This window comes from Eptesicus fuscus, chromosome 17 (assembly GCF_027574615.1).
Source record: "Eptesicus fuscus isolate TK198812 chromosome 17, DD_ASM_mEF_20220401, whole genome shotgun sequence".
Classification (NCBI taxonomy): Eukaryota; Metazoa; Chordata; class Mammalia; order Chiroptera; family Vespertilionidae; genus Eptesicus; species Eptesicus fuscus.
Window position 1 is genome coordinate 42,461,752 of NC_072489.1, and position 27,969 is coordinate 42,489,720.

The 27,969-nt window shown below is 40.7% G+C and overlaps 1 protein-coding gene and 1 non-coding gene across 3 annotated transcripts; both read right to left on the bottom strand.

The window, feature by feature from the left end:
* Nucleotides 1-26,963, bottom strand: CWF19L1 (CWF19 like cell cycle control factor 1). Of its 2 annotated transcripts, XM_008144179.3 has the most exons (14): nt 26,873-26,963; nt 23,228-23,312; nt 22,193-22,271; nt 21,595-21,696; nt 19,173-19,387; nt 16,928-17,046; nt 12,057-12,141; nt 10,824-10,964; nt 9,900-10,011; nt 8,869-8,948; nt 5,126-5,335; nt 4,191-4,310; nt 3,654-3,751; nt 1-433 (listed from the first exon to the last, which is right to left on the bottom strand). In XM_008144179.3, exons 1-14 carry the CDS (start codon nt 26,893-26,895, stop codon nt 289-291), a joined length of 1,614 nt encoding a protein of 537 aa, XP_008142401.2. In that variant the 5' UTR covers nt 26,896-26,963; the 3' UTR covers nt 1-288. The 2 variants fall into 2 exon arrangements, with proteins under 2 accessions (XP_008142401.2, XP_028005018.2); XM_028149217.2 differs by lacking the exons at nt 21,595-21,696; nt 22,193-22,271; nt 23,228-23,312; nt 26,873-26,963 and having other exon boundaries at nt 19,201-19,265.
* Nucleotides 4,503-4,650, bottom strand: LOC114232572 (small nucleolar RNA SNORA12). The gene has a single exon (XR_003618644.1). It is a non-coding gene; the product is annotated as a small nucleolar RNA SNORA12 (small nucleolar RNA).
* Nucleotides 26,964-27,969: the final 1,006 nt, after the last annotated feature.

A 27,969-nucleotide genomic window follows, 5' to 3' on the forward strand; every position in this document is an offset into this window, starting at 1 on the left:
CATAGAAAAGTATCTGGATTTTATTTGATAATTTCAGTGTTTTTGAAAATATTGATAAACAAAAGCTGTACTTGGAGCTGGATGACAAACCTGTTTTTTAACATAAATTTTCATCCTCAAATGTGACTTTTTCTGAAAAATATTCCATCTTAGGCCTCTTGCTGCAGACAGGTTCCATGGGAATGCACCAAAAAGAGGCAGGGAAACAGTCCCCATGGGAGACTAGTTTCTTTAAAACACAGGCTGCTACTACTTCCTGTGAAGTTCATAAAGTGCCTGTCCCTTTGCTTAGTCATCCAGAGTGAAGTCAAAAGGCTCAAAGTCTTTGCGGAAGCGGCGAGCCAGGGTCTCCTCCTCTTCCTTGCTGATCTGACACTGCCTCCAGTCAGACTTGTCAGGAATATTAAGGATGGCTTCACTTGCCAGGACCTCCCTGCAAAAAGAGCACAAAGAAGTCATAATAGAATCAATTTAAACCACCCCTGCCCCCCTCCTCTCCTGCCAGAGAGCTTTCCTCAGCATCACCCAAAGAAGGCATGCAAATTCCTCTGACTTTACTCATACCATTTTCTCTTGTCCTGAGTGCCATCTCTGCCATTCTATCAAAATCATACCCATTTTAAGTGACCAGCTCAGGTCCTACCTCATTCTTAACCCCTCAAATCCCATTTACTTCTCTGAACAACTTGGTACTACATTCATTGGTACTTAGAGAAGCAACATGGCACACGAGAATGAGGGCAGACCCTGGTGCCAGCAATATCAGAGACAATCCATTCCTAGTTCTGCCACTTGCTGTCTATGACTTGAACAAATTATTTCATCCCTGAGTCTTGATTTTCTCACCTATGAAATGCAAAATAATGGTTTTGTGAGGTATAGAGATAACACAATCAAAGCACCAAACTAGCTGTGATTATTACACCCTGCCTTAAACTCTAGTTTTGTCATCTGAATTAGACCATGAGTTTGCTAAGGGCATGGTGCAGAGTCAAGCACCTAGTACCATAACCCACTCTGACTTTATGTCTCCTTTTAGAGGACGCAAGCCTACATAGGCACAATAGCACAGGCTCAAACAAACAAACAAACAAACAAAAAAAAAACCCACAACAATTTGTCTTGGTTCTTAGAATTAAAAAATAACTACTTTCAGACACATATACAAGATAGCTTTTAATTGCCACTGCTTTATATTTATTTTTATTTATTTTGCTATATTAGAATAACTTGGTATTTGTGCATTTATATGGTTTATTTCTCACTTTGAAGCTACAATAAATAGAAGAGCTGAAAACAAATCACATGAATCTTCTAATTATGTTCAAAGGACGTGAGCATAATTTCTACCTGCCTATGCAAACCTTGAACCTACTTCTTCATCTGTAAAATTAATATAGAACCAGCTTTATTGTACAACTAGTGGCTCGGTGCACAAATTCGTGCACACTGAAAGGAAATTAATTAGAAGAAAAATTTTAATATTGCTATTCACCCTTTCTCTATAATAGAAGTGTCAACCAAATTCACAATCGACAATGACAGATGGAAACACACCGTGCGATTGATGCCAGCGAGAGCTTTATATGTATTGCGCATGTGCAAGTCAACTTAGCCTTATATATATATATAGAATAACTTGCTTAATTAGACCTGCTTTCTGATTTAACTAAACTTTTTCCAGCCCAGTGAAGCACCCCAACTTCTCTTTCAGGTAATTGTCAGCAACAGAGCAGTAAATATCAACACAAGCCAGATTATTATTATTATAGATCACGCAGGGAGAACAAAGGGTAAAGTATTTAACTGCAGCAGTGTTTGACTATATTCTGCGCAGTGAGAAAACCTGAATTCATTTTTAAGGTCCACCATTTCTTACTTCTTTTCAGAAAGTTTCTAAGCTTTCTAAATCTCCATTTTCCAGCTAATGAAAAGAAAATAGGATTCCACTGAGTCTCCTATCTACCTACTCCAGGACTTCTGTGAGGGTCAAATGAGATGAGGCATGGGAAAATGCTTCACAGACATTTGGTTAAAGTGTAAAATGTTTCCCCCTGGCTATAAAGCAAGTCATGTTCCTGGGCTGAAGAAACTGCAAGGAGGCTAGTCACTAAGGAGAGGAAGCCGGGCGTTGCTATGTGGCGTCATTACTGAGACGGACACTTAGCATATTAGCCTTTTAGATAGATAGATAGATAGATAGATAGATAGATAGATAGATAGATAGATAGATAGAGGGAAAATGTGTTTTCATAAATTTTTTTAACTATAAAATGCTATATAACTGTAAGTTTGCATTTTTTTAAAATACTCCATACAACTACCATGAGCATAAAATTAGAAAATCTCTCTTGTAGGCTTATGTGCCTGTATCTGCCATCATGTACCTATGTCATCACTGTCCACATATGCACCTGTTGCTGAGGCAACAGCAAAAAGATAATGTCAAATGTTTGAAGCTTTTAACATACTTGTTCATTAGTCAATTATCTTTTTGAAAATGCAGACAATTACATTTACTGGACTTTTCCAATGGTGGCAATCTCTTGGAGGCTTTCCAAATTCGACCAAGAGGGCTCAAGGTTGACTCAAAGCTCAGTTTTAATTAGGGAAGGAAAACAGCTGCAAATCAGATACCAGCATCAGATAATCTGTTCTTCACATTTTCGACTCCTCTCAATACTCTATATCTTCTGGTCAGCAAATTCCTGTCTTTAGTTTTTGTCTAATTCATACCACTCACTGTATGATTTTGCAGTCATGTTCTACCTTGATATGAGAAGAAATGAAGTCCCATCCCAACCTTCAGGACAGTACAGAATAATGAGGTTAAGACCTCATATTTTGTGGTCCAACAGGCCTGGATTTGAACCTACCAGTGACCATGGACAAGCTACTAACCACTCCAGAGCCATGCTGTCCATTATAGGAGCCAGTACTCAAATACAGACATTTAAATTTTAATCCCAATTAATTTAAATTAAATTAAAAATGCAGTTCCTCAGTCACATTAGCCACATTTCAAGTGCTCAGTGGCCACTTGTGGCTAGTGATTACTACATAGGGCAGTGCAGATTTGCAGAGTATTTCCATTATGTAGAAAGTCTGTTGGGTACTGCTCTAAAGCCTCATTTCCCATAGTGGTAAACTGAGATGCCACTACCTACCTTACAGAATTGGGAAGGTTAAATGAGACAATGCATGTAAAGTTCTTGGCACAATGCCTGACCCAGAGCATGTGTTCAATTAATGGAGGCATTTATTCCCTCAGGCTAGAATTTTGACAGTCCAAAGTTTACCCTCTCAATCTCTCAGTCTCAGCCTCAACCCTTTCACGAAGCCTTTCACCTATTAGACATGAGCTCACTGTCTCTGAATTTCTGAAATACATTGTTCCTAAAAGGTACTTTTCACATTACTGTCATATATGTAAATATCTGACTTGCTCTAAGACTATTACTTCCTTGGGGCAAGAATTCTTTCTTATTTGGCTTTTTATTTAACTGTTCATGCAGCCCACTACTTTGTTCAGAGTAGGTCTAGTCAAAATACATTTAAAATAAGAAAACTTAATGGTAAGATATGAACACATATAATACCTTAATAAAAAAAGTGTTACTGTGAAAAAAATAAAATAAGAAAACTATACAAACCTTCCAAACTGCAAAGGAAAATTCTTTTTAATTCTGTGGAAAAGCTTCTCTCCTGTGTCAAGTTCAACATAAAAATATGCTGCTCCTGGCTGTGCAATCTAAAGTAAACAGAGTTGCATGAGGACATACAATAGTGCTTTAAAAATTGAAAACCTGGCTCATCTCTTGGAAGTTTTAATTTGGCAAAGAATTCAGTCTAGAAGCACAAAGGATGTTACCAGCTATAGATCCCAAGCCATTCAGTGGAACTTGAGTTTAAAAAGCCAAACTGGCAGATATTGCAAGATCCTCCCAGTGGCACTCATCTTTCTAAGTTCCTGCCTTAGGAAGTTTCTCGTTTCTTGTTTTTCCCAGGAAAGCACTGAGGCATTGCTGTACTGCCAATTTGTCTCCAGTCTAATCAATACTCCAAGCTCTTGTTCCAAACTGTCACCTGTCTTTAACATTTTTGGAATGCCTTGGTGGTACCTCAGGCTCAGTGTGTCAGAAACCAGGTTTTTACTTCTCCCTGAACATCACCTCGCCCTTCCGTTTTACCTGCTTGATGTCAGAGTGCTCTGGGATTTCCAACAGCTCTATCTGTTGCTCTTGTGCCTGGGTAATGAAGGCGTCTTTAATGTCATCGGTAGCACAGCGGCTGAGTGGCACAGGAACGACCTGGGGTGGGGGTGGGGGCGGATAGGAAAAAGTGTTCATACAGGTCCCAGAGAGGTCATGCCTCCTGCAGTTCCTGAGAAATAGCAAATCCATCACAGGGGTGGAGAAACACCCCTCAGCAGAGATTCTCCTCAGGCCAGACAGGTCCATGTCAGCCTGTCTGTAAGGACTTAAACTTATGAGATAGCCTGCACATGTGGGAGCCAGTCTCTGATGCGGGAAAGGCTAGAGAGAGATCTCTTTGTCATCAAGCCTTTCCCAGCTCCTATATAATATATGTGGCAGAGTCAGGCACATTTGAAAACTTAACAAATGTGCCAGAAAGAAAACCACCACAACTACAAACAAATTATCCATAACAGTCTCCAAATGACTGAGCTGCTAGCCCCACAGGCTCTGAGACTGTTTCCTACCTCTGAGCAGCCACTCACGTTGGGCTTCACATAAAATACCTAACCTCTTCCAAACTCTACCTCTCAAGGCCCAGATTTTTCTTGGAACCTTCCTCAAATACCCATTCCTTTTCTAAACAAGGTACTTACTGTCTGTGCAGTTCACTTATACTGACCATGCACTTCCCTGTGAATTCTCTGGAGTTATCACCAGAGACTCTTTAACCTTTTAAATGAACATTACCTAAATATTAATATGAAAATTCATGTTAAAATTTTAAATATAAAATATTTAGTTTTACATTGAAATCAAATATTTTAAATATTAATCAAAATAATTATTAAAATTAGCATTACTTAAATATTTATCAATATCTAGGCCCCCATATGGTCCTTCCAAGTTCTGGGGCAGAGACCACCTACCTGTAGCTGGAGGTGATGGCTCTTATAATTTCTCTCAAATAGAATACATCGTTTCCCTCGACTCTTAAAAAACTTTCTCAATGTAGCCTTATACTTCTCCACCTCTTCCACCACCTCTGCTGAAAGCTCCACCACTGACTGGTAGTGTCCAATAGGCAGGATAAGGACATGATCATCAGATAAGCCTCCTTTGGCCAGAGCAAGGTAGCACTGCAGATGAAGCACACAGAAGTGAGAAATCAATACTGCAGGTATGGTTCTTCAGGGAGAAAGTGATACAAAGAGTGAGCCTGGGGGGTGTGGAAAAACAGCTCAAGAGGCTATTAATAGAAATTCTCCAACTTTTAAAAATCTGATTTTAGAGATTACAACAATAATGTTCCCAAGTACCTACTGAAGAATGAGATTGGATGCAACAAATTTCTATGCAAATATCAAATGAATTGGGGGCAAATGAGCAGCACACAAACAGACTTTTGGCTTCAAACACATCAGAGCCAAAAAGGACCAGAACAAACAGTTGGTTTTCCTTTCTAGGCTCCAAACTTAAAAAACAATTTTTCAGTTACTATTACCTTCAGCCACAGAAAGAGCCCACCCACTTCTGCTTTCAAATGACCACTCTCCCCACAGTAACATCCATCCTACCGCAAATACACGCCCAGGCTCACAAAAAGAGCTCAGATGACATGATTAGCATCCAATGTCCTACAGCCTTAAGCTGCTGACTAACCTCTACAAAAGGAAAGCAAACATGACCTAATGGGTTGGAGGAAGAATGAGAAACTTCAAAGTCAAGTGTATCCAAAAAGGTAGAAAACTATTGTTCCAACAATGGATGCTGGCAGCTAAAAAGCAACTAAAAATATATCTGTCAAAACCAAAACATGTAAGACCTCTCTACACTCATTCTTTGAAAGGAAAACAACACAGTGAATAGAGAAAAGCCAATGCATACCAATGCAGGCAAATGGAGGTACCAGAGCTTTAGAAAGAACAATCCAAAGTATACTTTTAGTGTGGCAGGTTCAAAGTTAAGGCTGAAGGTAGGAGTCATTTATTTTTCATTTACTGAGAAAGTCCAATAGAACGACAATATAGGTAGTGGAAACAAACTAAAGTATGATCATCCTTGATCTACTTGGCATAGAGAATTGAGTACATCTACAGTTACCTTTCCAGATGACTAAAATTCATCAAAACCTCATAAGCACTAATGCATTTTCTTAATTTTTACAATAACGGCTATTGTAAAAATTAAGAAAATGCATTAGTGCTTATGGTTCTTTTTAAAGCTTACTCCAGAAGCCTGAATCTTCTAGCCTTTTCTTTATATCAAAGGGTCACAGTCATAAATAACAGTTTTTATATTGTGATGTGAATTGAGGCTACTGAAGCTTTCTAGTTTACACTACCAACCCCCAATGCAGTACCTTCCAGTTCTTGTGAATAGTTTAATACTTGCCCAATCTCCTTCCTCCTTTTCAAACTCTCACCTTCTAATCTGTTCTATACTGAATTATCTCTGAATGTATCTCAAATGTATAACTAGGACCTAAATGAATGCTTCCCCCATAGTAAAATGTATGGACTTTGAAGGAGTTATTTTGGACTTTTCGCAGGTTCCCCTCCTTTTACCAATTGTGGCCATGGGCCATTAGCATAGGTTTATGTGTGTTTCTTGAGGAAGGTATGGCAAAGACAGAAAGCCAGAGGGGAAAAGTAATGAAAGGAGATTATTGCAAACCCTTCGCCAGACACCAAAGGTCACCAGAGGTTCCCAAGAGGTTCCCCCCAGACAAAGGACAGTACAGGTAAGTGTAGACTTGATTACTAGGTAGGTGCTAGAATCCTCATGTGGCCTCCGACTTGGGGTGCAGGGCCACAATCAAGGCGTAGGATGCTTTTTGCCCCTTCTGCCTTCAAGCACAGATGAGAAACAAACAGGTTTCCTCAATTATCCCCTAAGTTAACATTACAAATCTCTTTTTCCCTGCATGCATTTAGAGCCTATTGAAGCCTCCAAAATAGAAGGGCAGTGTCAAGCCTGCCTTATCATTCAATGTGTGAGGGAGAGAAGAATGTCGTAAACTAATCCAAAGAGGAAGGGCATTCTTGTAAAAAGCGAGAGCTTTTCAAGTTTGCTCTTCTCACTGACGGGTTCATCCACAGGCTCCACGGTCCAATGGTGTCACAGGCTTTGACCCCATCAGTGCTCCCCCTAGAGAGAGGAGCGTGCTAATACTAAAGACATAAAAATTAAATGTAAAAGACTGGGACTATTCAGTCTGAAACAACAAAGGCAGGAAAGGGATGTAGCTTAAAGTGTAAGACGAAATTGAGATTCTAGTCTGTCAGTCTATAGGAGGCCACAAAAAAGGGCCCTCAGATTGTCAGGATTAAGTTGAGGAAAAGATCACATTCAGAAACCAAAATTAGAATAAATTAATGAAAAACAGATGAAAGTATCTGTCTGCAGAAGCACCACACATTAACAAATGGTTTGTAAATATTTCTTTCAGGAGCCTCAGGAAACAGCCGATTCTAGTCAGGCGTGACAAGGGTGTAACTATAACCCTGAAAATAAGCTTTTTTCATTCAAAGCAGGTGAAAGGGATAATGGTCTATATGGTTCCCAGTGAAATGAGGGTCAAAGACTAATATTATTTAATACCTAATGGAGCCCTGCCCAAGGACAAGTAACTGGGGAAATGTGAAATAGGATGAGACACACGTACTTCATTAGCGTTTTCCACAGCCTAAGTAACATTATCTTTAAGGTCATAGTCTGATTCAGTACTCACCAAGCAACCTTATAAGTATTACTAGGGTTCCCAGATGCCCACGCCAGGAATGTGGATATGGAGATTCCTGTCATTAGGAAGCTATAGCCTCGACTACTAGACAACACTGAGAACTTATCACTTTTTAGTAGTATGGAATAAAAATAGAGTTTGAAAAGCATATAGGAGATCCATACCTATTTATCAGAGAGGGAGGAAGGTGGGGAGCAACCTTGTGCAACTGGCACTACAAAACCCCAAGAGAACTGCTATAATAAAAAAAGACAGTAACCAATGTTGGCAAGGATGTGAGAAAACGTTTTGCTGGTGGGAATCTAAGATGGTATAGTCATTTTGGAAAATAGTTTGGCAGTTTCTTAAAAGGTTAAATATAAATTCCATTCCTGGGTGTGTCTCCAAAAGAAATGAATACAAATGTCCACACATGCCTGCACATGTTCACAGCAGCATTATTCCTAATAGCCATAAAGTGCAAACAACCCAAACATCAATCTGTTAACAAATATATAGACCAAATGTAGTATACAACGGGATACTATTTGAAAAGGAATACTGATCAATGCTACAACATGGATGAGCCTCAAGAATATTATGCTAAGAAGCCAGACACAAAGATCACATAGTCTATGATTCCATTTGTATGAACTGTCCAGAAAAGGTCCACCCATGGAAACAGAAACTAGACTAGTGTTTGCCTGGGGATGAGGTGGAAATGGGGATTAACTGTACTGTAAATGGGCATGTGGGATCTTCCTGGAGTGATGGACATGTTCTAAAACTGTATTACGTGATGGTTGCACAACTTGGTACGCTTACTAAAAAATGTTGAATTGTACACTTAAAGTGGGTAAATTTTACAATATGTTTATGGACTCAATAAAGTGATACAAAACAGACAGATGTCGCCTTCTCTGTAAAAGATCCAAGAAAGTAACTTACATGTGTGCCAATGTTGACTACCAAATGCTTCTCCACTTCGGGGCTGGCGAGACAAAACCAGCAGGGTCCTAGAGGCTGAGCTTTATGCGGAAGAAAGCGAATGTTACTGTGGTCCAAACACTCCAGCATATAACCACCCTTGTCTGATCTTTATATCCTGCAAAGACTGGTATTCAGCACTGCCACAATGGGCTGGGCCTGTTGTGCTCCCACTATGACCACTACCCCATCACCACTATCGATGAAACTAAACCTCTATTAGAAAAATTCTGAATTTGTAACCATTCCACAGGTAGGTAATCCATAACTGATAACCACATATTGACTAAAGAAGCATGTGACTGGCAACAGGCTGCAATGAAAGAACATTGAACTGGGTGTCAGAAACCCCAATTTTAGCCCCACCTTTGCCACTAGCTGGCCACATGACCCTGGGCACTAAGCTTTCCCAAGGTCAGCTTCTTCATCTTTGAAACGAGGGGGTGGATAAAAAGGATCTCACCTGGCCAGTATGGCTCAGTGGTTGAGCACTGACCAACGAACCAAGAGTTCACAGGTTCAATTCCCAGTCAGGGCACATGCCTGCTGGGAGCATGCAGGAAGGGGCCAATCGATGTTTCTCATCAATGTTTCTACCTTTCTATCCCTCTCCCTTCTTCCCTCTAAAGTCAATAAAAACATACTTTAAAAAAATTTTAAAGCAATAAAAAGAGGATCTCAATGAAATAGCCTTAAAGTCTCTTTTAGCATTTTGATTATCCTATTATTTTATGAACCTACATTAGTAGGCTCTTTAGCTCATGTTTTACAGACATGAAGGAAAGGAGCAGTTTCCATAGTTCTCATAGGAACAGTCTCAGCCTCAAAGTCATGCCAATTTTGCATTATTTCATTTTTTATTACTGGTTCTAATGACTCATTATACAATTTCCTTTGCCAGAAGAGGCTCTCTTAGCAATGCTGCTTCCCAAACAAGACCCACAATAACAATTATTGCTCACAGAGGAGACCTCTGGAACTGAGGTACTTACGAGGTTTGCGAGGCTGCTTTGGGTGAGGAGACTTGCTATCTCTGCCTGTAGATGAACGCTTCCTTCCCTGCCTTTCATTTAAATCAAAGAAAAACTGACAGGCTGACTCTTCCTGGAATGGCCAAAGGTAGAAAAGTATATGTTATTTAACCTCTAGACAAGTGCCAACCATTCACATACAAAGGAGTATTCCTGCCATGTAATGTCTACCTTTTCTCCCAGCCCTTTCTGCCTATTCTAGAGAAGTGTCTGGACTTAGTCATATTTCTCAGCATTTATCCCAGCTGCCACCAAATCCATCGCTTTGGAAAGGCAAGTTAAAATCCAAGTTATAGAGCAATTCTTGACTAAAACAATATGAACTCATCCAAATTCCTTTCCCTTTCTCTCTCAATGCAGTCCTACACTCCCCAGGTCAAAGAACTCTAATTGAGATTTAATTAAAAAGATAAGGTTGCTCATAAAGAAAAAATGTCTGAGAAAGCATACTAATTTTCCTCCCATTTGACATTCCTTGCTGTAGTGAGGAGAAATTAATTTCAGGAGAGTTTGCTATTTAGAAATTTCTTCAGAGTGAATCTTATTTACCTACTAGCACTCATAAAATCACAAATTACATTGCTACCAAGCAGTTGTTGGATCCTTGCCTAAAAAGTTAAGAATAGCCTAAAAAGTTAAGAATAGATAATCAACTAGATTTAAAAAAAAAAAAGTTAAACTATGAAAAGTTAAGCTCAAACTACAATTAAAACAACAACAACACTGAGCTTACTTAAAAGCTAAAGCTTTCTAAATACCACCATGATTTCCCAACAGGAAATGAAAATTTCAATTCTAAGGATTAAACTTATCTTATAAATTAAACTATAACACAGCAAGGGGAAATCCTGCCCCAGAAAATGCCACCCCTCAATCAGAACATACCTCAGGGGCAGGAATTTGCTTTCCTATGGATGCTTCCTTCCCACATTTCCTGTAAGGGTTTTCAGTGACATCTGGAGGCTGTTTTACCAGTTCTGCTGCATCCATTAGTTTCATGGGGACGATGCTGAATGCGTAAAGATACTTTGGAGAAAAACAACATAATAACATTAAGGGAAATACTGTTCATCCAAATGTAGTCAATCTATTTTATTGTGAAGATTTCACAGAGGCTTCTGAAACTAAGTAAAATTTGAAAAGCAGCAATTGATCCATCTGTGGCTAGGAGAAGACTTAGTAAATCAAATGCCAATTCAGTGATCTCTGCAGGGCTAACCAAGGGCTGACAAGTAATGAGCAACAAGTCAAAGTCCCCGCCCTTACACAAAACCACCATCACTACAAAGCCCAGCAGGATTTGCTCCATAAACTTGGAAGACATACTGCTTCGGTCTCTAAGTCCTGTATCTTTGTGTACTTCATCAACAGAACCATGGCACTGCCATTCTTTTTTCTAACGAAAACTAAATTGGACAAATTAGTGTTCGCTCTGACATTACACAATTTCTGCTGTATATGCTGATACATTTTCTTAGTAGCAAAGAGGTGACTATTCATATGGATACCTAGAATTTCAGACTAACTGCGCAGTTATTGAGAACTTTAGATGAGATAGGAATAAATGCTTAACCTCACTACTGATCACGGAACTCTAACAATGATACACCATCTTCATCTATCAGAATGGCAAAAACTAATAAAAATGTGGCACTACCCAGTAAGAATGTGGATAGGAAACAAACTCATACACTGCTACTGAGGTGTAAATGGGAACAAAATTTTGAGGTGAATTTAATAATGCCTCCCAAATTTAAAAATGTGCATATTCTCTGACTGAAGTATGAGTTGCTTAGGGCTGAGACTAACACATCCCTGAGAGTAAAGCAATAGACTGAAAATACTATGAATGATACTCGGTCTTTATAAGGCAGCAAAAAATTTTAGCTATCTAAACGTGTTAAGAATGCACTGGGCTTAAAAGCTTAAGATATTATGGAAAAGACAAAATATATATTCGCTTATCTTTTGCATGTACACTGTGTATGGCATGTTATAATTACTGAGGTGCTGGGACGCTGCGATTGGGGAGGAGAGAAGACATGAATGCTAAACAGGGAAAGAGGAACATTTATCAGGCAGACAATGATTATTACCAACAAATACTAAAATCTTTACCTTTTTCTTTTCTGGATTTCCAACATTTGCCAGTGCTATGAACCTGGTGGCATGCTGTGCATTTTCCTGCAGAACGATGTGGTTTCTATAATATATTAGAGAGATGAAAGGTTACCAAAAAACTTAAAATATGTAGACTCCATGGGGCCATGAAAAGAGTCCTAAGTCCATCACAACCAATAACATAATCTCAGATGTTACCTGTCCATCTAACAGGATAATCACTCCTACCTCCCAGGGCTGTTGTTGGGGAAGAATAACATCACAAATCTAAAAAGCATAAAACTCCAACTTTTGGTTTTAAAAGAGTTGTCAAATTAGAAAAAGGTTGATAATTGATAAAACTACGTGATAGGTATAGGAGGGTTCATTATACTATTCTCTCTAGTGTAATAAAAAGCTATAATGAAAATCAAAAGGAAATGAGTTTTAAGTGGAAAAAAACATGTTTCAAATAGTAATATATAGGATCATTTCATTTTCCTAGAAAAAATATAAAAACACATGAATGTCTATTTTTCATAGAAAAAATATGGGAATCGCATATACCAAAATATTTTTTTAGCTTTTCTATGTTTATAAGCATTCTACATTAAGCAATTTATTATTTTTAATTTTTTAAAAAGTTATGGCATTATACATATTTTTTATTTTTAGTGAGTTAATTGACCATTAATATAGATGCCAATACTTAGAGTTCTTTACTTTCCTCATGCCTCAGAAATTTCCTGAATCTGTCAAAAAATGTAATTTTATTTAAAAATCTAGTATAGCAGTCCTAGCTGGTTTGGTTCAGTGGATAGAGCGTCGGCCTGCGGACTGAAGGATCCTGGGTTCAATTCTAGTCAAGGGCACATGCCCGGGTTGCAGGCTTGGTCCCCAGTAGGGGGTGTGCAGGAGGCGGCCAATCAATGATTCTCATCATTGATGTTTCTATCTCTCTCTCTGGTTCTCTTCCTCTCTGAAATCAATAAAAATATATATATTTTTAAAATCTAGTATACCATCTATCTATATAAAACCCTAATATGCAAATTGACCAAACTGCAGAACGACTGGTTGCTATGACACACACTCTCCACAAGGGGGCAGATGCTCAACGCAGGAGCTGCCCCCAGCCCGCAGGCCCCGACTGGCATTGCTGGCGGGGGAGGGGGGGGGGGGGCCAGCGAGCAGGCAGTGACAGGCCAGCCAGGGTGGGTGCGAGCAGGGCCCCTCAATCGCCCTGCAGGTCAGCCCTGATCTCCGGCCAGGCCTATGGACCCTACCCCTGCATGAATTTCGCACACCGGGACTCTAGTTTTATATAAATAAATCCATAAATATATGTTTCATATTCACACTAGAAGCCTGGTGCACGAAATTCGTGCATGGCGGGGGGTTGTCCCTCAGCCTAGCCTGTACCCTCTCCAATCTAGGACTCCTGGAGGGTTGTCCAATTGCCCGTTTAGGGATCGGGCCTAAACGGGCAGTCGGACATCCCTTTCACAATCCAGGACTGCTGGCTCCCAACTGCTTGCCTGCCTGCCTTCCTGATTGCCCCTAACCGCTTCTGCCTGCCAGCCTGATCACCCCCTAACCACTCTGCTGCCAGCCTGGTTGATGCTTAACTACTCCCCTGCCAGCCTGTTTGTCCCCAACTTCCCTCCTCTGCCAGCCTGGTCACCCCTAACTGCCCTCTCCTGCAGGGTTGATCACCTCTAACTGCCCTCCCTTGCAAGCCTGGTCCCTCTCAACTGCCCTTCCTTGCAGGCCTGGTCCCTCATAACTGCCCTCCCTTGCAGGCAGGGTGCCTCCCAACTGCCCTCTCCTGCTGGCCATCTTGTGGTGGCCATCTTGTGTCCACATGGGGGCAGGATCTTTGACCACATGGGGGCAGCTATATTGTGTGTTGCAGTGATGATCAATCTGCATAGTACTCTTTTATTAGATAGGATAGAGGCCTGGTGCACGGGTGGGGGCCAGCTGGTTTGCCCTGAAGGGTGTCCCTGATCAGGGTGGGGTTCCCATGGGGCGTGGGGCAGCCTGAGCGAGGGGCCTGTGGTGGTTTGCAGGCCGGCCACGCCCCCTGGCGACCCAAGGGGAGGCCCTGGTATCTGGAATTTATTTTCCTTCTACAATTGAAACTTGGTAGCCTGGAGCGGAGCCAAGCCTGCTGTTCCCTCTGGGGTGGCAGCCATTTCTGTGGCAGTTAATTCACCTTCTACAATTGAAACTTTGTAGCCTTAAGCGGGTGAGCCCGGCCAGGGTGTGCGGAAAGCTTTGCTTCCCCTGTTGCCGCCGGCAACCCTGGCCTGCTCTCTCAAGCTCCATTCTGCCGCCATTTGTTTGAATTTGTTTACCTTCTATAATTGAAACTTTGTAGCTTGAGTGGAGGCTTAGGCCTGGCAAGGACAGGCAGAAAGCTTGGCTTCCTCTGTTACCTAGGAAACCTTGCTCTCTGTGGCTGTAGCCATCTTGGTTTGGGTTAATTTGCATACTCGCTCTGATTGGATGGTGGGCATGGCTTGTGGGTATGGCTTGTGGGTGTCGGAGGTATGGTCAATTTGCATATTTGTCTATTATTAGATAGGATTATTGAAAGAAATAAACCAAAATATAGTCTGTCTGCTACAACTTGTTTTTTTTTTTTTAATAAGTACATTCATAGTTGATAAATGGGAATGATGTCAGTTTAAGGTGAAAGTCATACTATTTCATATACAACTTTCTCCAACTATTTTATATATATTTTATTGATTTTTTTACAGAGAGGAAGGAAGAGGGATAGAGAGTTAGAAACATCGATGAGAGAGAAACATCAATCAGCTGTCTCCTGCACACTCCCCACTGGGGATGTGCCCACAACCAAGGTACATGCCCTTGACCGGAATTGAACCTGGGACCCTTCAGTCCGCAGGCTGACGCTCTATCCACTGAGCCAAACCGGTTAGGGCCTTTCTCCAACTATTTTAAATGATTAGAACAAGTTTACTCATAATTAAATGGAAGCTTTAAAAATACATGAAGACATTAAAAAATATCCTGAGAAATGTATTTTTTTAGTGGATGTAGTGCAGTGAGCTCAAGAACTGCTAATACTTTCCACTGTTAAGCTATCCAGGTGTAGTATGCAAAATAATGGCCCCCAAAGATGTCAATGTCCTAATCCCATAACCTGTGAATATTAGCTTACATAGCAAAGGGAAATTAAGAAGACAGATAGATTTAATAACTTGCTAATCAACTGGCCTTAACATAGGAAGATGATCCTGGATAAGCTGGGTAGACTCAACATAACCACAAAGGTCCTTAACAGTAGAAGAGGGAAGCAGAAGAGAGTCAGAGGTAAGTGGCTACTGAACCAGGTAAGAGTAGTAAGAAGGATTCAACCAGAGTTGCTGGCTTTATAAGATGGAGCAAAGGGGCCATGAGCCAAGGAGTGTAGGTAGGTGGCCTCTAGAAGCTGAAAAAGGCAAGGAAACAGACTCCCACTAGGGCCTCTAGAAACGAATACAACTTGGTCAACACTTGATTTTAGCCCAAAGAGACCTGTGTCAAACTTCTGACCTATAGAACTGTATGATAATAATTGTATTGTTTTAAGCTATAAAGTTTGTGGTAATTTGTTATAGTAGCAATAGAAAACTAATACCACAGGCAAACTGCAAGTACATATAAAAAAGTTGGGAAGATGTTTCCCTCATTACTTTAAAATAAAAATGATGGATGCAGCCCGGCCAGCATGGCTCAGTGGTTGAGTGTCAACCTAGGAACCAGGAGGTCACAGGTTCAATTCCTGGTCAGGGCACATGCCTGAGATGCAGGCTCGGTCCCCAGTAGGGGGAGTGCAGGAGGCAGCCAATCAGTGATTCTCTTTCATCATTGCTGTTTCTATCTCTCTCCCTTTCGCTTCCTCCCTGAAATCAATAAAAATATATTGATAAAAAAATGATTGATGCAGAATGCTACCCCTGAATGGTGTTTTTAATCATAATAGCTCCTCAAAGGAATACAGGGATGCAAAGCATGGACTGACATAATTCTGGGTGCAAATGTTAGTAGAGATTTAGCTATATTAGTATTTGTATTATGATAATTATATGGGTTTTTGTTACAGCTCTGGCTAAAAAAATTAAGTTTTATTAAGATTTAATTCAAATACTATATTATTTAAAGTATACAATTTAATAATTTTTAGTATATTCACAGAGGAATGCAAATATGGAGATATAACACAAAAACCTGTATTACCCATGGTTATGTCTTATGCTGTGCTACTCTGGGGAAAAGGCAGGTTATTTTCTTCTTTTCACTCAGCTCTATTTTTTGAACTTTCAACAACATATATGTATATTACTTTTGTGTAAAAAATTATTTTAGGGATTACCCATGCCTTACACAGTGAAGATGATTCAGAGTTAACTTTACTTAGCTCTACCACTTATAAATCAATGGGCTTATTTTCTCTGCAATACATCCTTTAAAAATTTCACCTTTAAACTCAAACTAAAAGCATAAATAAATTGAAGCAAGTTCTTGATTCTCAAATTGAAATACTTCTAAAGTGATTATACTGAGATTAAGATTATACAAAGAGTACAGTTTGACCTGATCAAAATAGGAATTACTGTTACATCAAGCTATGATGATTACACAACATTGTTATTTCAGACCCTCAGACCTTTAAAGGGCTCTATAAAGTGCAATCCCTTATGTTTAAAGTTAGGAAACAAACTCAGAAAAGTTGAATACTTTGAGAGTCACTCATTCAGTGCCCGAGTAACTAAAAAACCCCAAGATGTTATAAGGCTGAAATGAACATGAGAAGTTAACACAAAAGATCCAAGGTAAATTCTTCAAAAAGTCAAAAAGAATGAAATGCTACTCACCGATATGGAAGCCTCTCGTAATAGGTCTTTTCCAAAGCAGCAAAATGGTATCTTGGTTTCAAGTCTGAGGCAAGACTGGAGACCAAAGCAGAGCCACATTTTTTGGTATCCACTTCTCCCTAGTAAACAGAAATTCAGTCATCTTAACAGACCTAAGAGTAACCAAGAAATGCAAAGAAATAACAAGACACTTTGAAATTTGTATGTGGATACAAATGTGGGCAGTAGAATTTGCATAGTAAATTCCATACTATGGAAGTCAATGAAATCTCAAACATACAAATGGAACTGAGTTACTATGAATGCAGAAACAGAAACAACTGCTGGAAGCTAGAGGTTAAAAAGCAAGTTCTCCAGACTAATACCCAAAACAGGGTTTATTAAACGTCTTAAAATATTTTGGGGGCCCTGGCTGATGTGGCTCAGTGGGTAAAGCATCAGCCCATGGACCAAACGGTCAGGGTTCAATTCCTGGTCAAGGGCACATATCTTGGTGGCAGGCTCAATCCCTGGCCTGGGTCAGGATGTGTGGGTAGCAACCAATCAATGTTTATTTCTTCCTCTCCCCCTCATCCCTCCCCTCCACTCTCTCTAAAAATCAATGGAAAAATATCCTCAAGTGAGGATTAAAAACAAAAAATCTTTTTTGGAAAGTAAGCTCTCTGTCTGAAGTCCACAGACTATACTTCTATGATTTGCTTTGTTGTGCACCTATAGTTATGACAATGCAGATAGTTAGTCAATTCACAAAATAGAACTAAAGCTAGCTTTCAGAACCCCCTAGAACTTAGAGAATACTTGGGATGAAATATTCAAGGACTTCATCATATAAGCATGCAATCCTTTATTTTGCTTCAGTTAAGGAATGTGTAGTTTGTGGAAGAGCGCATCATGCCATAGTTATAAAGTCTGCCAAAAGTTAGACTCGTTCCCAGAAAATCCCTAGCTTCAAATAATAACAAATTATGTGATCTCTCATCCATATGTGGAGATATTAGCAGGAAATCAATCACCAAAGTTAATGTTCCACTAAGTAAAGCAAGAACTCCCTGTTGTTTGATGCTTGCCTCCTTCAGGTTTCTACTGAGGGACAGGGAATTGGCCTGGAGGTTAGCTGTGGTATCTTAGGGACTGGTGAACTACATTTTCTTCCCTGTAAGTATCTTGTATGGTTATTTATAAACTTGAATCAAAATCTTGGTTAGCACCCCAAAAATGAAGGAGCCTCTTTCTTCTCCTTCCTTACAGAGCATCACACATGTCTTTCTCCCTTCTCTCATCAGCTTAATAGTCCTCTGGATCCTCCCTAGCTTCGCTGTATCTTCTCTATGCTGCAATCAGCACTGACCCTTGAATTCCAGGAGAATAACCCTGGATTTGTGGAAGGGGAAGAGAGCATTGTCCTTCTGCCTTTCAGCATCCTTCCTGACAATACCTGGTATCTCGTTGGCCTTTTTGGTCATAGACCCATTAAGCTAAAGTGGCAGAGAGTGCTCTACAAGACCCTTTTCTGGATCATTTCCCTTCACTGAAGCTCAGCTGATGATTTCTGTCCTCACACACAACCTTCCAGGTCTTCCTTAGGCTGATTTCCACCAGTATAGTATTTCCCGGTAGCTGCCATTCACCAACCTGATGTACACCCTCTTTTAGACTGCTTACAAAAATGCTATGGTGAGCTCCAGTGCATCCCAACATTAAAGCTTTCACATAAAATAAAATAAAATAAATTTTAAAAGCTTTCACTTTAGAGACGTACTAAGTTTTTAACACATCTTTTCCTATCTTTAGGTCTTTAGATCACTACCTTTGATCCATAATGATTCCATCTAAAAAAGTATTTTGATAGCCAAAAAGCTATAACCTGGAATGGAAGGGAAGAAAATACAACTGCTGAGCTGCCACTTGTTATAAATCTTTTCATTGAAAATTAGTGAACTCTCAAAACAAAATAAGAGGAAGCCTGAAAGAGGGCACCTGAAGCAGAGAATATAATTTAAAGAACCATTCATTTATAATTAAGATTTCAGCAATCTCAACTGTGAATCAAACTTTCATAAGATCGACTTTTGCTTTGGTCAGTTAATATAGCTTTAAGTATCATGAAAAAATTCACAAAAAAATTAAGAGTCATATTAAGAGATTATATTAAGAGTTAAAACACTTAATATAAAGAACAGAAAAAGCCCAAATTAAGCCAGTGCCATTTGCTTTTAGAAATTCCAACTGAACAAGCACTACTCACAGAAGAATTCCCAAAGTTCCCCACATACTTGGGCCATGGGGATGTGAGCAAGATATCAACACCCTTAAACTGGGGTGTCGAACACAGCATGGTCCTCAGGGAAGAGACATCCTTGGGACTAAAACTGTAACCTGGGACTGGCTCATTTAAGGACTCGGTCCCACTGAGGTACACAATCTGCAGCCCCGAGGTTCCAGTGAAGACACCTTTCCGCCCTGGGTTCAAAGAAAAATGGACAAGTTTTAGTCAAAACTGCAAAATGAAATGTCATTACGGGGACAAATCTCTCTCCCCACGCCACGATTCTGCTACCTCCCTGCCTTTGTGTGTCTACGTAAAGCCCTAGCGGCCCTTCTGGCTGCTAGGCCTCTGTGTCGGACGGCCACAATGTACCCCCTGTTCAGGGAGACCAGCTGCTGGAGCCACTGGTCAGTCTGTTTACCCCAGGTGCTAATGAAAAAAGGTGGGAAGCAAAAGGCTTTCTGCCTTCTAGTGGAGATTCTGCATAGATTAAAAGAAAGCCAGACACCTGGACATAATGAGAGGTGATGAAAAGAAAAAGATATCTGCAGTTCTGAGGAAGGTATAATCTAGAATAGATGTACGCTTCATGCAGGCAGCAGCTGCCAATTGAAGGAGAATGTTTCAAAAGAGCAGCTATTTGGGAAAAATTAGCGACTCTTCTAACTTTCTTCCTTGGTTGTGCCTTTAAGACCTTGCTCCATCAGTTTTCACCTTCCTTTCATCTACTAAGTCTCTTCTTCTCAACTGACTCTTTCCATTCAGGAAACAGAATATTAAACATACTAATATACATACTAATAAAGGCACATACTAATTAATAAATACACATACTAACTGATAAAGAAACCTTTTTCTCTTCAGTTTCACATTTTTCAAAAGAGTAGTCCGTCCTAAGTGCTTTACCTCTTAATTAGCTGCTTAACCGACTGCAATCTAGTTTCCCTCTCCCACCATCCTCTTAAAGGTCACTAATCACCAATTGTCTCTACTCCTGAACTATTCTCTCTTCACTTACTCTATGAAAGATAGTATCTTTACCTCTCCCAACACACCTGTAATTACTTTCACCTCTGCCTGCCTTCTAGGTGAAGATATATGCTCCAAATCAAAAGATACTACCATCTGCCTGCTTCCTTTCTCATATTTCTTACTTAACAATTTGCTCCTCTTCTCAGCTTTATTTCTCATCTTTGTGGGACCAGCTGCCCAAAACCTATACTCTCCAACACTGACCTCATTTATAAACTCAAGAAAAATCATGTCCCACTATAAGTTGGATGTTCTGCCAGCACTTCAAGTTCAGTATCACATGTTCACTATGAAGTTCATTGTTTGCTCCGCCTACTGGATCTCAAAAATTCTCTTCCACAGAAATAACCTAAATACCTCAGCTGCTCTTTCCACTCTTGGCACTAACTTCATATGGTAAAATGGCTGTCATAAATATGTACAGCAGTGGTCTTAATCCAAATCTAATAACTACAGTGAGAACTGCTGTAAGTCAGGTCCACAGTAAGAGCTACAACAAAAGGATCTCAAAATGTATTTCTCACGATGATGATTAAAAACAACAAATAAAATCTGTCCCTCAATTTTTTACCTAAAATAATCTCATATGGTTGAAACAAGATGAGATTCAAGAGGGCCATAGTCAGATGTAGGGAATCAAATAAAGGCCAAGATGGATTATGGTGCGGAGGGAGACGAAGGGTATTTACAACAAAGAAAATGTGGAAGAGAAATGAGAGACCAAGAAAGAGAAAATGTGAAGAGCAGTGGAGCTATTTTAGGGGGGGGAATGAGCTGAATGATCCAAGAGGTTGTGGACTGACAACAAGTGAAGAGAAAACAAAATGGCCAGACACTGAGAAAGCCACTAAATGAGATGCAGGGGGGTGGGAGGAAACAACTTTAAACTGGAACTAAAGAGTGGACCTGGAACCAGAAAAAGGACAAAGGAAGTAAAAAACCCAAGGATCGGCACAAAAAGCTCAGTGAGACCTAGAGCTATAGCTAATAAGGAATCTATTAAGTAAGCTGTATGTTATATGGTGAGACCACATACATAGATTTTTTAAACATAATTTATACTTTAAATACTCTATATATACATAGTCAAGTAATTTATTCCTCTGTTTGGCTGAAAGAGTATGTATTTGGTTGTGGGAACACATGATTTGAGGGAGGTGGAACAGACCACAAAGGTCTGAACTAGCTAATACCCTTACCTCTCCCAACATTCCTGTAATTACTATAGTCTTAAGGGTATAGACACAGACTTTGGGAAAGAACCCCCCTGATCCCCATTCTGTCTGGCAGTAATAGCAGAAGAATCTAGCCACAAATTTCCTAGAAGACTTTATTATGTTCACTACAAACACAAAAAGTATCAACTTACCCAGGTAAGTAATGTTCTCAGCTAATTCACACCCATCAGCATCTTGGAAATATTTTACTGTTTCCTGGTTATTGGCACCTAGCACGTATGTCTGAATAGGAGCTAGTGAGAGAAACAGACATGACACCATAGAGTTACCAGATCTGCTTTGGAACTTGAGCAATGCTTCCACATAGGAAAAATAATCATAGCAAAAGTACAGAGTCTGCAATCCTACATGTGGAATATGATCACCAGTTAGCATATCCTACACCCAACCTTGTGGCCTGATTATTAAATGGTATCACTAGGATGATGAAGTGAAATCTTAGAGGATGGTCAATGTATAATTAGGAAAAAATAGTCCCTAAAAAGCTGAGGGGGGGGAAACACTGATGCTGGAAAAAGGAAAGAACACATACGATTTCATTTATTCAATTCTTGCCTACTTAAAAAAGAAATGATTTTTCTGGAACTAATTCCAAATGTGAATCAGCTCAATGCAGAGCTCAAAGGGAATTTCTTAAATAACTAACATTTGTGAAAACAACCCAAAAAAGACTGTGCAGTCTTGAAACTTTGTTAGAAATCATTTGATAAATAAAAAGAATTTCTATACCTTTTTTGATGCCAGTTTTATACTCCTCCCATTCAGCATCTGGAGTGGAGCCAAAGAAATTTCCTATACACAACAGCAGCTAAAATGAGTTTTTTAAACAGATATGAGTTTTTTTTATATCAAATGGTACATAATTGATAGTAACATTACTCAGCTAATTATCCTAAGTAATGGTCTCAAACCAGGTTTTTTTCCTTAATCAACTTGCAGAATTTCAATACATAATTCTTTAGTAACAGTTGTATAAATTACTACATTTTGTCTTACTGACTGTCAAATTCAAGTTGGGAATGGGGAAGAGGGGGTCCAAGGAAAGATGGAGAAATCAACCTTGAAGAATCCTCTGTGAAAAATAAAACTTTAAATATTAGATACCTTGAGAAATACAGGGCATAAAAAACATGTGTGCTGCCTGTTGTCTTTACTCAACCTTTAACCCAATGAGCATATAATCCCCATACCTAGAATACTCTCCTGTACTCCAGGAGTTTACAGTCTAGCTGGCAACCACACATAACATTTAAGGCTCTTTGGTTTGTGAAGCACTTGCTCATGTTATCTGACTTAATCTACACCATATGCTCATGAAATACATCTGTGCTTCCCAACCCAGTGGTTAGAATTACTTAGGTTGGGGAGATAAATGGTGATGGATGGAGACCTCACTTGGGGTGGTGAACACACAATACAGTGTACAGATGATGTGCTGTGAAATTGTATACCTGAAACCTGTATAATCCTGTTAATAAATTCAATATAAAGGAAAAAAGAATCATTTAGGGATGTTCTGCTAGTCTGTTTTCACATTTGTGTACATTAATAAAGTAACAAGATTGAAATTTTAAAAGTATAAAAAGGTAAACAGGTCTCCTTCCCCCACTGCTCTGCAGCTACTAAGTTTCTATGCTCACAAAAGGTACCCAATCTAACAAAAAAAAAGGAGTATGTGTTAAATCAAGAAATGAATAAAGGAGCCCAAGCTTTATTTCTGTATGTTGATAGTAAAATTAAATTCAGAAAAAGGAAACATCTTACGTCAAAGTTTCCACTTTTCTTCTGAATTGCTCGAACTCGATTGAATAAAACATCAAACTTTCCTTCAACATCTCCACAAGCCAAGCTGCAAACAAGAGATAAACATTAAGGCAATTCAGGCAACATGAACAGGCCTGCCAGGTCTTCCTCGATCACACAGACATGTGATCAAGTCTTCCTGAGGCTACCTGACAGGTTCAGTGCATGTGAACTATTACTGACCAGGGGCGACTTCACCTAAGTCTCACCAACACCTTCAACTCACCCTACCTAAAGTTTACCTTATCTTCTCCTCCAAAATTGAACCAACTTCTCCTCACTTCCCAAATATTGTGCATCGGTCATTCACCAACCTGGTCACTAAGAATCAAAAATCTCCCCTCCAATCACCAAGTCTCATCAATCCCTTTTTCAAAACATCTTACACATCCATCCTGTCCTTTTTATTTCCATTGTCATTATCTTGGTCCAGAGCTTGAATTATCCATTCAATAAATACATACTGAACACCTATAATATGCTAAATGCAATATACCAAGTCCTATGCTAAGAACGTATTAGGAGTACAAAGAGGGGTAAGACAGTTCAAACCTCAGAGTTTACAATCAGGGAAGGGAAGATACTCTCGTAGTCATAAATTTACACAGGGTGGATCAAAAGTAGGCTTACAGCTGTCTGTATGGAAACTACAATAATTAGTAAATAATACAAAAATAAACTGTGTTTCACATACTCACAACTGTAAAGCTACATTTGTCTCACCCTGTATAAAAAGGGCTTCAACAGCCCTGGCTGGTGTGACTCAGTTGGTTGGAGCATCATCAAATACACCAACAGGTAGAAGGTTCGATTCCCAGTCAGGGCACATACCCAGGTTGTGGGTTCAATCCTGGGTCGGGATGTGTGTAGAAGGTAACCGACTGATGTTTATCTGTCACATAGATGTTTCTATCTCTCTCTAAATTTCTGTAGAAATGTATCCTCAGGTGAGGAATAAAAAAAGGGGGGACACTACAATAGGAAGTATGTGTAAAGTGCTATGGGGCAGGGAGGTAGAAAGTGGCAAGAGCTAAGGTTTGTAAGGCAGACTGGCCCTAAGTTGTGAACTAACTTGTTCTATCATATCATTTCTGAATTTTTATAATTCTGATTTACATGGTTTTCCCACTTCTCATATTTTTTTAAATAAATTTTATTGATTTTTTACAGAGAGGAAGAGAGAGGGATAGAGAGTTAGAAACATCGATGAGAGAGAAACATCAATCAGCTGCCTCTTGCACACCCCCTACTGGGGATGTGCCCGCAACCAGGGTACATGCCCTAGACCGGAATCGAACCTGGGACCTTTCAGTCCGCAGGCCGACGCTCTATCTACCGAGCCAAACCGATTTTGGCCCCACTTCTCATATTTTATGAATGTCTTAACATATCTTGAAATATATTTCTTATTGTTTTGTCATTATCTCTTCCTGTTGTGCTTTTACTGTCCACATCACCAAACATTTTTTAAATATATTTTATTGATTTTTTTTTTTTTTTTACAGAGAGGAAGGGAGAGGAATAGAGAGTTAGAAACATCAATGAGAGAGAAACATTGATCAGCTGCCTCCTGCACGCCCCCCCCCCGCCCCCCACTGGGGATGTGCCCGCAACCAAGGTACATGCCCTTGACCAGAATCGAACCTGGGACCCTTCAGTCTGCAGGCTGATGCTCTATCTACCGAGCCAAACCAGCTAGGGCATCACCAAACATTTCAAGCTGGGTAGTGACATAAGCATATCTGTTTTAGAAAGATCCTTTCAGCAACAGAGTGAAAGATGGTCTGGAGAAAATTACCAGTGTAAAGGGCAATGTTAAATGAAGATGGGGAAGAGAGAAACAGATGGGAAATTTAGAATTCTGAGGACCTAAACACAATTTGAAGTGGAGAAGTAGCATGGGAAATGGGGGAGAAGGAAGAATGGAGGATAGCTGCAAGGCTGAGCAGTGATATGGCAGGGGCAGCAGAGAAATATAATGAATCTGGTATCGGATACAAAGTAGAGAATACCCTTACATTTCTTCTAATGCCTGATCTTCTTCCCATCCATCCTACATACAGCCAACAGTTTAATGTTCTTTCCTCAGGAAACGTCAAGAGAACTCCACTGCGTGCAGAGCCACAGCCTTCCACAAGTCCCTCATCTCTTCCTAGAGACCTCTCCAAGTTTCCCTCACAGAAACCTTCCCTACTGTCAATCTGATCACTCTCTCCCTCTGCCATTCCCTGGGATGGTTAGTTCTCCTATTAGTCCCACCCTACCCAGCCTGAGTCTAAATTTTTCTCATGCTTCAAATCCTGGCACATCTCTACAGTCTTCCTGACCAGGTCAGAAAGTCACTCTCAAAACTTCAGAAACCCAAAGCAAGCTCTGTAACAACCTACGCAGCATTTTTCCCTTCTGAGCAACCCCTCTTCTCGGGAGCCCTCTGGTCCCTATCAGTTACCAATTCTTGGTGCTCCCACAAGACCCTGCACTTCCTCTATCATAGTAGCAGTCACATGGAATTGTAATTATTTCTGGGAGAGCCATGGTTCAGTTTGTACATCATAGGACACCTCAAAATTCATCATCTCCTCGTGTGAGCCCGTTCCCAGTGTCTCCCAGCCCACTGAAGAAAGAAAAAAAAAATCTAGGACCCCAACAGTGCTGACTCCTTCTTAAACCCGGTTATTGCATCTCCTCCATAAGCCATGAATCCCTGCACTTTTCTCCTGCCGTCGCTCTATCTAATCCTAGCTGCTGTCCTCTATTTTTGCCTCTAATTTGTTCTCCACATAGCAACTAGAATCACTTTCCAAAACGAAAATTTGATCATGCCAAGTGGTTCTTAAACAGTTCAATGACTTTCCTCCTTAGGATAAAGACAAAACCATTAAGGCTCAATCCTCACTTCTCCTATCCCTCACATTAAGCCAAATACTCCTATTCTACACCCTCCCGGAACTGTGAATCTTCTCTTCCTGACATTTACCACTACCGTAACTTTGCATGTATCTGGATTCACTGATAGCCGTCTGTCTGTTTCTCTTCACTGTGCGTTCCATTAAGGCAGTCACTCCATCTGCCCTAGTACAGTGCCTGGCACACTGCAATTGCTCAGTAAATAGGGGCTGAGTGAGCGGATGAATGGAAGTCCTCTCTGTCCGGTCCCAGCCTCCCGCCCCCTCCACCTCCCTCGGAAAGTGAGCCCGGGCAGGGGACCTATCCATCCACCCACCGCGGCCCAGGGCCCCTCCCCCGGCCGCGTACCTAGAAATCCTGGCTTAGTAACGGGAGTGCGGGAGGGAAGGGGTACATGAGGCGTCGGAGGCCAGAGTGGCCTACCCAGGAAGAGGCCCGAGGAAGCTTCTCTCGGCGACTATCGCCAACAGTCCCCGCCTGGAAGCGAAACCGCGGGGGAAAGAGGCCGCCCCGCCGGACGAAGACGGGATCGGAGCTCCCAACCCGCAAAGATGTGACAGGAGCTCCCACGCCGCTGCCTCGCTCCCATCCCCGCCTCTTGGTCTTCCCTTCCCGTCTGCAGAGCCCACCCCACCGCCGCAGGCAGCCACGTGAGCGCACACGCACACGCACAGAGGCTTCCGATTCAGGGTCACTCACAGGCGCAGCGGTTTCTGGGCCATCGGTCCCCAAAGCCCGGGTTGGGGCCGCCACCACCACGCAGGACCCGGCACCCGCACTCCTCCGGAAAATGCGGTCGCAGCACAGTAAGACGTCAGGGCATCCCAGCCAATGAGGGCTCTCCGACCTACGGAGAGCGCCGAGGGACAGAAGCCTCTAGCAGGTCCATTCGCCTCAAGAAGAAATTGAGTCCAGAGGGAGAAAAGGGAAATAGCATTTTAAAAAATCCCATTATGATTTTGTATTTCCGGGGCAACTGGAGTAAGTGTCTGAGCCGCTAGAGAGGTCCCAGCACAATGTTGGACCCTAACCTGTCCTAACCTAACCACATCACGCTGGAGAGCAGGACGCTCCCTCCATACCCACTTTTCATAGGTTTTGAACCTTTTGAAAAATTAAAAGAATGGCCATCACCTTCAAGGTGCACAATCACTTTTATTCTCATTGAATCACCTGACTGTAAGTTCCAGACATCAAGAATGCCTCTGCGTGCATTTCCCAAGGACCACCCTCCTACATAACCACATCATTAACACCTAAGAAAATTAACATGAACTCACTATCACCTAGCACATCCATATTTAAAGTTCGTCGTTCCCCCCCTCCCCCCCATTTATTTTATACCTTTGTTTTCAGTCAGGATCCAATCAAGTTTCACACTTACATTCAATTCTATCTCTCGTCTCCTTTAATCTCCCATAGCCCACCTACCTTTTTGGTTTTGGTTTTTATGACATTGACTTTTTGGAGAGTTCAGGCCAGTTGGTAGGAGATAGCAATGTTTAAAGAAATGGAAACAAAGGTCAGAGTTCCTGACAATTGAAGGACATGGAAAACTCATCAAGGGCAGCCAAACAATTCAAAATGAACTAAAATGTAAAATAAGTTTAAGGAAGAACAACTAAGTTCTGGTTTTCCTTACAATTTCTGCAGTGCCTTTTGGGGCAATATCAAGTTCCCTGCCTCATAAATATGGATGCCTCAGCTTCGCTGGCAAACTAAGCATGTGTTTTTCCACTTTGGGGTAATGCAGCACAGCCCAGGACTGGAGATCAAGACTGAATTTTGAAGAAGAG

Bases quoted from the DNA above. Each gene is read 5' to 3' on its own strand.
- CWF19L1 (XM_008144179.3), bottom strand. From the start codon at position 26,895: ATGGCCCAGAAACCGCTGCGCCT. The intron at 22,272-23,227 runs GTAAGATGTTTC...AACTCATTTTAG, and splicing joins AGAAAAGTGGAAACTTTGAC to CTGCTGTTGTGTATAGGAAA. The intron at 434-3,653 runs GTTTGTATAGTT...CTCTTTTTGCAG, and splicing joins TTTCCTTTGCAGTTTGGAAG to GGAGGTCCTGGCAAGTGAAG.